The 12,630-nt window shown below is 39.5% G+C and overlaps 1 protein-coding gene across 3 annotated transcripts; it reads left to right on the top strand.

Moving 5' to 3' along the window:
* The first annotated feature begins 903 nt into the window (after positions 1 to 903).
* LOC138856985 (uncharacterized) lies at positions 904 to 10,966 on the top strand. Of its 3 annotated transcripts, none has more exons than XM_070108181.1 (3): positions 904 to 3,262; positions 3,468 to 3,666; positions 9,484 to 10,966. In XM_070108181.1, exon 3 carries the CDS (start codon positions 9,488 to 9,490, stop codon positions 10,478 to 10,480), a length of 993 nt encoding a protein of 330 aa, XP_069964282.1. In that variant the 5' UTR covers positions 904 to 3,262; positions 3,468 to 3,666; positions 9,484 to 9,487; the 3' UTR covers positions 10,481 to 10,966. The 3 variants fall into 3 exon arrangements, with proteins under 3 accessions (XP_069964282.1, XP_069964281.1, XP_069964283.1); XM_070108180.1 differs by having other exon boundaries at positions 906 to 3,666; positions 9,484 to 10,487; positions 10,564 to 10,965; XM_070108182.1 differs by lacking the exons at positions 904 to 3,262; positions 3,468 to 3,666 and having other exon boundaries at positions 9,344 to 10,966.
* The last annotated feature ends 1,664 nt before the right edge of the window (positions 10,967 to 12,630 follow it).

Here is a 12,630-nt window from a genome sequence, read left to right as displayed (position 1 = left end):
CCGAAATCGACTCTCTTTCCTTTTTAATTATTATCTGCTAACGGTGAGTGAAGTGAAAATTAATTTACTGATTACATAAATACGCTCCATTAGTTTCAATCAAAGAGGCTAGAATAGCATTAAATACTTTACGTGATTTTATTGAACAATCAAGCAAATCAGAAGAAAAAGAATTTTCCGCTCTTTGTATCCTAGATAATGCTATAGATAATGAACAACCTACTTTAAAGCAAAAACAAATTACTGATTTCTTCAAATAAGTTTGTGAATAAATATGTTGATGAGCAGTTATGTAACGTGAATTTGCATGTATATTTATTTGACTTTCTCCTTTCTGTTCGTCCCCTCCCTAACTCGAAACTTATTACCGCCTAACTCGAAATCCTCTGTAACTCGAAAACTCTATAACTCGAATTATTTTTGCACTCCCTTCGAGTTCGAGTTATAGAGGTTCCACTGTATTATAATAACAAAAAGATGTTGATTTTGTCTTTCTACAAGTGAATAAAATCACATACTTCCATTTGCTAAGCTTTTAATTTTATTTTCGTTATTCCGGCTCTTGATATGGACTTGTATTAAAGGCATGGAAAGGGGGAAAAGTTACGCAAGTAAGTCGATCGATGTGTAACCGTAGAAAACTAAGGCTCTGAAAAGTCACTAGATAGAAAAAAAATGGTCGACAAAGGGAAGATTTTGCGGGCTTTTTATCTCTCGAAACTGTGTGTGGGTAAACATTTCATTTGTTGCAACAATCGAGCTATGACTCTGCTAGGCACAGTAAAAAGTGGACTTGCTTGTAAGAACGGCTTCAGCTCACTGATGAAAGGTGCGCTCCCAATTGAAGAAGTGGCTCTTTGGTCGGTATTAATCTATCCTCTATAAAATTTTAACTGACGACAGTTTATGATATGTGTGAGTACGATTTTATTGAGATCCATTCCCTGGCAAACAGCTCTGTATAATATTTTGCTTTGAAGAATCTGCGATTATAAATGATTCTCCATTGCATAACGATGCTTTCATGGCTTATGCCTCAAATTTCCTTAACTAGTCATTGTTATTCTTTATAACCCCGGTTGTGAAGTTTTATGACGTCCAATACGTTGTCCTACCCATTCCTTTTAACATGCGATGAACTCTGTCTCGTGTGCCCATATGCAAAATAAAGTTTAGTTACATACATACACACGCGCATACATATGGATGTTGTGTCTTTTTTTTGTTATGGATACGCAAAAGATTCGCGTAAATCTTTCAAAGATATTATATACAATAATACCCATTTATTTGAGTTCCCTTATAGGGACGTTTTAGTTTTGTATTGCAGTATCTCGGGACTGCGCCCTCTACGATATTATGCCGCATACTGTATCCCAGCCAATTTGGGAGGATAGCATATGACTCACAACATCAACGGAACGTATTGGTAGAGGTTTCCCTAGTTTCTCAGATAGTATTCGTCTTTCATTTCGGAAACATACACATTTTACCACGAAGTGATTTTCCGTTTCAATGTAATTTTCACAGTACATGCAATAAGGTGTTTCAACGTGCTTGTGTTTATAAAGTTATGCTCTGAAGCAGCCGTTGCCAAACAAATGTAATCCGGGACCTTTAGCTCTCTCAGGGCCCTTATAACTAGCGTTCATTTGTCCGAGTTGAAGGCGTTCTTTATATCGACAACGCAGTATTGCTTATAACGCCATCGCCATCTACTTCCTTACAATGCTTTTTTTGCTAGCTTTGTGACGGTGTCTGTGGCATCCACGGTGCTTCGTCCTTTCCGGAAACCAAACTGCAGTTGGTCCAATCCACAGTCTCCTTCAGTGTATTTCTCAAGCCGTTTGCATATTATGGTTTTCAGGACCTTTCATGCCGTATTGATCATGCAGAGAGGGCGATACGATGAGGGTTCTTCCGGAGGTTTGTCACCCTTTGGGAGAAGAACGAGCCGTTGCCGCTTCCAGTGAAAAATCCCTTCTCTCAAACAACTTGCATACGCTTGACGAAACAGTTCGGGGTTTCGTTTTGTGATGTGCTTTATAACGAAATTGGGTATGCCGTCCAGGCCAGGTGCTTTTCCGATCTTTATTCTTGTCACAGCATGTTTCAGTTTCTCATGGGACACTTGCGGGATTTCATCCATGTTTATTCGAATAACTGGCACTCGCATGGGTTCACATCTTGGAAACAGGGCATTAACTATCTAGCGCAAGGTTATGGGAGATATAGGGGATCTTCTTGATCTTCCCAGTTTCCTCATCACTATTTCTTTGGACCAACAGTACGAGGGTGCTTTGTTTACGCTGTTCTTCCTTCGTGACATTGCGGCACTGCAGTCCATTGTAAGTGATTTCGTTATGTTCTTTGTTTGGCTCTGTGCATTACCTTGTGTGTCTTCATTGATTTGCCCAATAGCATATTCAAGCATTTCTAAGTCGCAAGCTGTTATCGAACATTATAGCTTGGTGGTCACTATTAGTATATATTTCGGAGACTTGGCATAATGTCTGTGAAACTATCGATGAAAGTACAAAGGTAAGGTCAATATAAGATTTGGTTTGCGTTAAGAAGTACTAAGTCGAGATTTGCGAATGATGATAGTAGGGCTGTGCGTTGTGAGCTTGAAGAGCATGTTCTGAAATTGCGTAAGCGATAGGCTGGGGGCAGCGCAGCAACTATAGAAATATATGACTTTTATCTTTGCATATACAAAACCATTACCTTGAATTTTGGGAGCTTCTTCAATGGTAGATTGCTAAAAGTCCATATCGCGGATTTTGAGCTTTTGTCTTCAGTCCAATTAATGTCACTACTTGAGGTTTTGTACTGTTCGCTAAGTAGTAATACGCCTGTGTTGAGGTCTGATGCAGTTTTTGTCAGTAGTGTGTGGGCTACTGAGCAGTGGTTAAGGTTCAGTTCGTCTGAGGTTTTTCAACAGCCTTTTTGTACGCTGGGCAACTGTAACTCCCAGTTGGGTGTTTCTTTCCGCCTTGTGAGCTAGCACACACAAAGGGGGTGTTCATACCAAATGAACACATCCCTGCATTGTTCTCCTAACTCGTATAAATACGAATTAGAGGACAATGCAAAAGGCTCAACAGCACCAACTTCGCTCATAAATTCCAATTGGAATTAATCAGCCGATAAAAGAGCAAATGCCAGCGGACGGACACAAAAAGGCGCGAAAATAAGATCGCCCCAGCAACACAACAACAACAACAGCAGCACCACTTAGGAATCTACGCGGGATTATCAGGTTATAATTAAATATATAATTAAGTTATCTTATTTAAATCTAATCTATAAATAATACATAAATTGGATTGTACATATAACACTTAATTAACCCACACAAATTATCATATTTTTACCCTATATACTAAAAGTAATTAAAGTTACATTTTGTCGAAATTAAATTAACATTTTATTTTATTTGGCACACCGGCAAACTCAACGTCGAGTACCCCGACATTTTGGTCCTTCGAGCCGGATCCGTTCCCGATAAAATAAAACCCACCCAATTAATCAGCGCTTATATATTATACATTCACCCACCCAATCAACCACCGTTTGGATCATCAAAAATAATATATTCGCCCACCCAATCAACCATAAACTTGAATCAGATCAGCAACAAGGATTACATACGTGGAAAAAATTGTGAGTACATAAACCAAAATTTTTAAAAAATATAATATATCAGTGCAATACGGAATAAAAGTGCAAAGTGAAAACAAATATATAATAAAATAAATCTTGTGCTTAACAAATATTAAGTGCAAAGTATTTGCGAATTTATTATTGCCATATTCCGTTTAGCACATTACTCATAATACATACATAAGTACGTACTTACAATATATAATATATATTTTTTGAGAGCCAAATAGCGTTACTCTTGGTACCAATTCGTATATACACTTAACATATATAATATATATTCAAATTTCTCATAAGTACGTACTTACAATATAATATACAATTTTTGAGAGCCAAGCAGCGTTACTCTTGGTATCTATTCGTACATACACGTATATATATATTCAAATTGCATTACCCGCTCTCTTAAATATTCATTGCTGGTACATTGCGAGCAAGCAAAAAACCCTGTAGGAAAAAATTCAAATAACCCAGTAGGAAATTTTTCGTTCATCGGAATTTTAAATATTGTGCATATATAAGACACACACACAAAAAAAAAAAAAAAAAAATTTTTTTGGAATTTCGCTAGCCTTCGGGAATTTGCTTGTTGATATTTAAATAAAGAAACATTATTTGAAATTTATTATTTGTTTCATTTAAATTTTATAAATTGTTGCGATTTCTATATAATAAACAAATAAATAAAGTTTCTATCGAAAATGGAAGAATTTAAGTTCTGTATTTCGGATTTACTCGAATATATCGAAGAACATTATGAAACCCACCCCGAAGATGAATCCGATACTCTGGAAATAAAAAGAGTTGAACTCAACGCTATTTACGACAAGGCAAACAAGTCATACGATGCCTTTCGTAGAACCCCACAAAAACCCGGTGAAACTATTGACTTCTCAAAAGTTAAAGAAAAATTTAAAACAGGTCATCAATTATATTTGAAATGTTTGGGATCCATTAACCAAGCTATAGATGATCTTAAGACCCCAACCCCCACAATAAAGGAACGAGCTTCAGATGAAAACACATCGCGGGACATAGGATCTTCAATTCATCTACCCCCTTGTGACACGGACATATTTTATGGCGACTTCGTAACCTGGCCCTCATTCAGAGACATGTTTACGGCCATATATGTAAATAATCACAAAATTAGTAACGTGGAGAGACTGTTTCACCTAATTCAAAAAACCCGAGGAGAAGCAAGATCAATAGTAAAACGCACCATTAACAAATGATGGTTTCTTGATGGCATGGAGGGACCTGGTATCGCAATACGAAAACAAACGAGTTCAAGTCAACGCGCAATTAAAAATTTTGTTTAATTTACCCCAAGCAAACCAGGAAAGTGGAAGCGCTATTAAACACCTTCAGAGGACCGTCAACAATTGTCTTACAAATCTTCATAATGTATACATAGACACGACTAGTTGGGACCCAATCTTAATCTTCTTATGTGGATTGAAATTGCCTAAAACTTTGCTTCATCAATTTGAGGATACCCTAGAAGACAACTCCGAAATACCATCATGGAAAACTTTCGACGCATTTCTCACCCATAGATACAAATCTTTGGAAGCAGGAAAAGGAAAAGACAGGAAATTTAATACCTTTCACGCGAACGTCTCTGGAACTTCGAAATTGAGTTTTCCACACGCTAGTGAAAACCCTGTAAGAAACAGCATCATCTCAAGAAAACCCCAAGACATTGAGAGTTGTAAGTTATGTAGAACCCAACATTCCATTCGAGAATGCCCAAAGTTTTTACAAATGAATGTTGAGACCCGAATAAACGTAATAAAAAATAATGGTTACTGTTTTAATTGCCTTGCATTATCGCATAGTTTCAAGGATTGCAAGAGCAAATACTCATGCAGAATATGTAGAAAGAAACATAACACTCTTCTGCATAGGGATGCCCCATATCGCTCCCAAACCCTCCCGCAAGGATCAAGAGCCTCGAACCCGCCTCTTGACTCTACCAATAGTAGTACCTCCCAAACCCATAATCCCAATACAAATCCGCAAGCCTACACAACCCTCTTACAGTCCACTGAAAATAAAACTCAAGACCCACACAACTCAAGTAGGAAGCAGGTTTTGCTAGGTACTGCCATAATGCAAGTTTCTTACAAAGGGCAATTATATACAGCTCGAGCACTAATCGACTCTGGGTCAGAAGCTACGTTCATTTCCGAGAAGTTCCACAGAAAATTGGACATACCCACATTCAAGAAAAACGCACAAGTGACCGGATTGAACAACACAGTCTCCGCAACAGCTACCAAAACTTGCGAACTCACCCTTCGTTCACCAACAAAAAGGGAATTTAAGATAACAACCCACGCGTTTATCTTAAAAACTTTAACCGATAACTTACCCACTCACTCACTTGATAGAATAATTTCTAATAAAGAATTCGGTTTTAGTTTAGCTGACCTTCACTTCTATAAACTCAGACCTGTCGACATCCTTATCGGAAGTGATCTGTACCCACAAATAATTCTCAGTGGCGTACAGAGAAATGTACTCGGGTCATTACTAGCCCAAGAAACAGAATTCGGTTGGATTCTTTCCGGACCCACACCTGAAAAACCCATCTCACCCTCAATATTGTCATTTTTCAATAAGACGACCCCAGACAAGTTGCTCACACAATTTTGGGAAGTCGAAGAAGTTCCGAAAAAGCCTCTACCCTCAACTTCGGATATACTGTGTGAGCAACATTATCAAAAAACAACCCGAAGACACTCAACTGGGCGCTACGTGGTAACATTACCCTTTAAAACCCCAGAAAAAATAGACTTGGGCAACTCAAGACATATAGCTTTAGCTCAGTTTCTAAGAAATGAAAAATCCCTATCTAGAAAACCTGAAATAAAAACAGAATACGACAAGGCCATCAACGAGTACCTGGAACTCGGTCATATGACAAAAATAGAATATGACCCCGCAGAGAATACGAAAACATATTATCTACCACATCACGCAGTCATCAAACCCGATCGCTTAACGACCCAACTACGAGTGGTATTCAACGCATCATGCCCCACTTCAAATAGAAACAGCCTCAACGATGTATTACACACTGGACCTATTCTGCAAGCAGACCTGGTAATCCTAGTGGTAAAATGGCGTATGTTTCGAATCGTATTCAATGCAGATATTCAAAAAATGTATCGTCAAATACTTGTTAAAAGCAAACACACTCCATTTCAAAGAATCTTATTTAGAAGATCGCCTAACGACCCCATAGAAGATTTTGAACTACAAACTGTTACGTTTGGTATTAACTGTGCCCCATATTTAGCTATCCGTACCCTCCTCAAATTAGCGGATGATATACAAGGAACCCACCCACTGGCAGCAGAGATACTTCGCAACGGAATGTACGTCGATGATGTACTTGCAGGAGCACATGACGTAGCAACTGCGAAGATGGCACGAGATGAACTTACTTCATCTTTGGAGTCCGCAGGATTTGCTCTACGCAAATGGACCTCAAATGACCCAAAAGTCTTATCTGGAATCTCACAAGAACACCTGTTGGATACCAATTTACTCAGTTTACCGGAATCCAATAGCACAAAAACACTGGGGATCAGATGGAATGCAAAAAAAGATACATTCTTTTTTCTCATCAACCTTATCGTGAATAGGATAAGACATCGTTTACTAAAAGAGTAGTATTATCGATTATAGCAAAATTGTTCGACCCAGCTGGTTGGCTCAGTCCCGTTGTAGTCACAGCCAAAATAATAATGCAACAAATATGGCTCGATAAATCCGATTGGGATGAAAGTTTAAAACCCTTAACTCTCCATCGCTGGAAAACCTTCATAAAGGATTACGAAACCCTAAATCTGATTGAAATTCCTCGGTGGACCCACTTTTCAACATCCGCGATCATCAATTTCCACGGATTCTCTGACGCATCAGAAAAAGCTTACGCAGCAAATCTATACATCAGTGTTTCTACAAATACAAACACCTGGACAACTCTTTTGATATCCAAGACTCGTGTATCCCCAATAAAAAGTATATCTTTACCAAGGCTAGAACTTTGCGGAGCGGTTCTTCTGGCAAATCTAGTGGATGCGACCCTACCCCAATTAAACATTACTCAGTACCGCACTCACCTTTGGACGGATTCTACAATTGTCCTTTCTTGGTTAAGCAAACCCCCATGCTCATGGACAACCTTTGTATCTCATCGAGTTGCCACAATTGCAGAAAAAGTTGGAACCGAAAACTGGCGTCACATCGAAAGCCAGGACAATCCAGCAGATCTGGGTAGTCGCGGATGCACACCTCTGGAGATGGTTAACAATGACCTCTGGTGGCACGGACCCCAATGGTTAAAACTCGACCCGAAACATTGGCCAATTACCCGAAAATCAATCGATACAACACTGGAACTGCGGCCAATCAAGACTTTCGTCAACACAACACAAGAGGATATACTGGATAGATTTTCATCACTACCCAAAGCCATTCGAGTCATAGCATATTTATTCAGATTCTGCTCGAATGCGTCACCCAACAGATCACAACAGCCATACACAACGTTGGAAATAACTCCAGACGAGTTCAAAACTACCCGTACGAAGTTAATTATTTTAACCCAAAGAAAGCACTTCCAGGAGGAGTATGAAGCTTTAACTCAAAAAACCAGCATACACAGAAATAGTACAATTTTGACCCTAAACCCTTTAATCGATCCCAAAGGAATAATGCGAGTCAATGGCCGATTGAGCAATTCAGCCGCACTATCATATAACGAGCGTCATCCGATTATACTACCCTATAGCAGTCGATTAACAAAACTACTCACCCAATTTACCCACTCAATTACCCTACATGGTGGCAACCAGCTAGTTTTACGACTCAGCACAGCAGCAACAGGAATGGACTTCGCCGGTCCCTATGACATAAAAAATTACACCGGCAGAGCGTGCTTGATCACAAAAGGTTATGTATGCGTATTTGTTTGTTTTGCAACCAAAGCAATACACCTGGAGGCAGCAAGCGATCTCACCACCCAAGCATTCATGGCCGCATTCGCACGATTTTTTTCCAGGCGCGGATGTCCCGCCGATCTTTATTCTGACAATGGCACTAATTTCGTGGGAGCCTCTAAACTCTTAATCAAAGATCGACGAGAATTCATAAAATTACTAAAAACACAAGTAACAACAAGTGAAGCACACCAAAACATCAACTGGCACTTTAATCCTCCAGGAGCTCCACACATGGGTGGACTCTGGGAAGCAGGAGTGAAAAGTTTAAAGAGCCACTTAAAAAAGGTGTCTCAGATCCAAAAATTCACTTTCGAAGAATTATCTACCCTTCTAACCCGAATCGAAAGCTGCTTGAATTCTCGACCTTTAAGCCCACTAAGTGAAGACCCCAGGAATATAGAACCTTTAACTCCAGGCCATTTCTTAATAGGTACCCCTTTATTAACCCCAGCAGAACCCAACTTAGAAGATACACAACTAAGCATCGCACATAGATGGCAAAAGTTAAAGATACTCCATCAACACTTCTGCAAACGATGGAAAGAAGAATATCTAAAAGAACTCCACAAACGGTATAAGTGGAAATACCCTCAACGCAATATAGAGATCAATGATATGGTAGTTATACGCCAAGAAACTCTATCCCCAAATGAATGGAAACTTGGTCGCATCGAAAAAACCTATCTCGGTGCAGACAATAAGACCAGAGTAGTTGACATACGTACTTCTCAGGGAACAATTACCCGCCCAATAACCAAAATAGTCACCTTACCAAATAACTAATCTCATTTCTTTATAGTGACATGGCTCCTCAAAATAGCAACAAATCTATCTGCAGCCGACAGAGTAGCCCAGCCTTCACCATACGTTCACTCAGCGTCACCCGAAGCATCACCCCACTCTCCGACAATGGGACCCTGGCTAGACGCTTACATCGCTTTAAAGCGACCCTCTCCCCCATTCGAGAAGAAAGAGGAAGTACCCACCGCACGGCCCGACGAACTATCACCCATTCATCAAAACGCATACATAAACACGTCGCCTGTGGATTGTGTAAAAAGGATCACCGATTAGTGACATGTTCAAAATTTACAAAAATGAACATTCACGAAAAGTTTGACGCAGTAACTAAGTATAAGTACTGCGTCAACTGCTTGGCCAGATCGCACTCAACACAAAGATGCATAAGCTCAAAACGATGCAACATGTGTAACGGGGAGCACCATTCAACTCTACATGGACACCCCAGGTTGTTCTGCAAAGAGAAAACCAAACCAACAAAGAGCGACGAACGACTGCACAAAGATCAAGAGATTCCAACACTACTGGCCAAGCCGACCCTTATACCCACTGCCATGATAAAAATAAAACACGATGGCAAATGGAATAAAATACGTGCCATAATTAACCCGACCCGAAAGGTGACAATTATAGCCTCGGAGCTAGCTCAGAGATTGAGGTTACCGAAAACGTACCTTGACTCTCACCGCATATGTAAAGTCGTCATAGGGTCACTAACTGATCCCGACTGGCATGTCGAAGTTAACTGCCTTATGACGCAGGAATTACCGACCCGACCCTACAATCGTGATATAGGTGGCGAAATCGTTAAGAGATTCGACCACTTAGTCCTAGCCGACCCTATGTTCCACAAGGATGACAAAATCATGATGGAACTGGGAGCAGACATCTACCCAAGGATAATGAAACCCGGAATATTCAACCCAGACAACAGCACCGTGATCGCACAAAACACCGCACTCGGTTGGACTCTAACCGGTGCTTGTGCGATTTAAACCCTAAGTAACCACTCAACCCATCTTAAAACAATATTCATTAACCCAAAGCGAAATAGATCTAATAACTTTTTTATTCGCAGACCCTGCAAGGCGGCCGGGATGTTCATACCAAATGAACACATCCCTGCATTGTTCTCCTAACTCGTATAAATACGAATTAGAGGACAATGCAAAAGGCTCAACAGCACCAACATCGCTCATAAATTCCAATTGGAATTAATCAGCCGATAAAAGAGCAAATACCAGCGGACAGACACAAAAAGGCGCGAAAATAAGATCGCCCCAGCAACACAACAACAACAACAGCAGCACCACTTAGGAATCTACGCGGGATTATCAGGTTATAATTAAATATATAATTAAGTTATCTTATTTAAATCTAATCTATAAATAATACATAAATTGGATTGTACATATAACACTTAATTAACCCACACAAATTATCATATTTTTACCCTATATACTAAAAGTAATTAAAGTTACATTTTGTCGAAATCAAATTAACATTTTATTTTATTTGGCACACCGGGAAACTCAACGTCGAGTACCCCGACACTTTTTTTTTTTTTTTTTTTTTTTTTAAGGTTAAAAACGAAAAATTATTATTAAAATTATAATAAGCATATTCAACTTCAACATCATTATCATCAACATTAAATCAACGTCTACGCGTATATACGCCGCTAACAGCTCCCGCGTAGATTTGCCGAAATGGGCAAGTGTGTATGTGTTTGTGTGTTGCGAATGTGTTCAGAAATGAGGGTTTGAGTATGAGCATGAGCGTAGGATGAATGTGCAAAAATTAATATGTATTTATGTATGTATAACTGGTTTGGGCAGCCAGCTGTGCGTGGTGAATATCAGTAAACTTGCGATGAGCATGTTTGTTGCAAGCAACTGCTGATGTTTTTGAAAATAAATGTTTTGCTGCGATTGCAATTGTGAGCGTTTTGTGTGTGTGTTTTTGGTTTTTTGTTTTTCTTATATGCAAAACACCACAATTTGCTTTTATGCCTATCACGTTTGCTACTTGCCACTGGAATGGGGTGTACAAATATAGTTTTTTGTTTTGTTTCCTTTTTCGCTTTTTGTGTTCGTAATGTGGGTGCGCTAGATTTAAGGAGTATTTTGTTTGTTTCATAGTTTATCTCTTTATAAGTATATTCATTTAATTGCTTCTGCTGTTGTTGCGCCTACAACCTTTTGCGGTGTGACCTTTCTCTCCGCATCTGAAACAAGAGCCAGTAAGATCTCTAGTGTTATTAAGATCTCTAAGATCTCCACACATAGTGATGTGACATTTGCTATTTGTAAGCCCCAAACGGCACATGGTGCATGCACATGTGTTTGTGTGTGAGTGTATGTGGCATAGTATTGACAATATTCGAAGACATTTGATGACAATTCCACGCTACCGTTGCCGCCACCGACACTACATTTGGGCATTGCGCCGTTTTCACTTATTGAAATGAGTTTTACCATTTCGGTAAGAATTGAAAAAAGTGCAACAAATAATAAAAACACAAACATATTGATGTAAACTATAAGAAGTTTAACAAGCAACAATAACAAAAGAGGTCAAATCATCACAAGTAGCGAATTGATAAGACAACGATTTCTTATGTGTGCGATTTGCTTCATTTTTTTTTTTTTTTGCTTTTCTTTGCTCGGACTTGCAGACTTGCGAAACAGCGGGCCATTTGCACTCTTTCCTGCTAAGTTCTTGCAGAACTATCGCAGACCACATCCTCACTCGATCCCACACCAGTTTCGACTTAATCATGTGAGGAAGTATGTTATCTGTTGTCACTCGCTCCGCCATTAATTTCTCCAAATTTGATCTCTCATTTCCATACCTCGGGCAGGAAAATAAATGTGCAGCGCGTTTTTTCCGCTACTGTCACAGAGGGAACAGTTTGTTCTGTCGTAATGGCCGTATTTGTAGAGATATTCTCTGAAACAACTGTGCCCCGCCAAAAACTGTGTCAGGTAGAAGTCCGTTTCCCTCTCTCTATGTTTCCTTTCTAGCCATGCCTGCACGCTATCCTGTGCACTAAGCCTGTGGGTCCATCCTCCCTTCGTTGGTATGTCCCTTCGCTTCTGCCATTCATTGATGCTTATGTGCCTTTCATTTTTCCGCTCTGTAA

The sequence above is a fragment of the Bactrocera oleae genome, chromosome 4, assembly GCF_042242935.1.
Source record: "Bactrocera oleae isolate idBacOlea1 chromosome 4, idBacOlea1, whole genome shotgun sequence".
Taxonomy (NCBI): Eukaryota; Metazoa; Arthropoda; class Insecta; order Diptera; family Tephritidae; genus Bactrocera; species Bactrocera oleae.
Note: the sequence above shows the minus strand (reverse complement) of the source record. Positions and strands in the feature narration are given on the sequence as shown.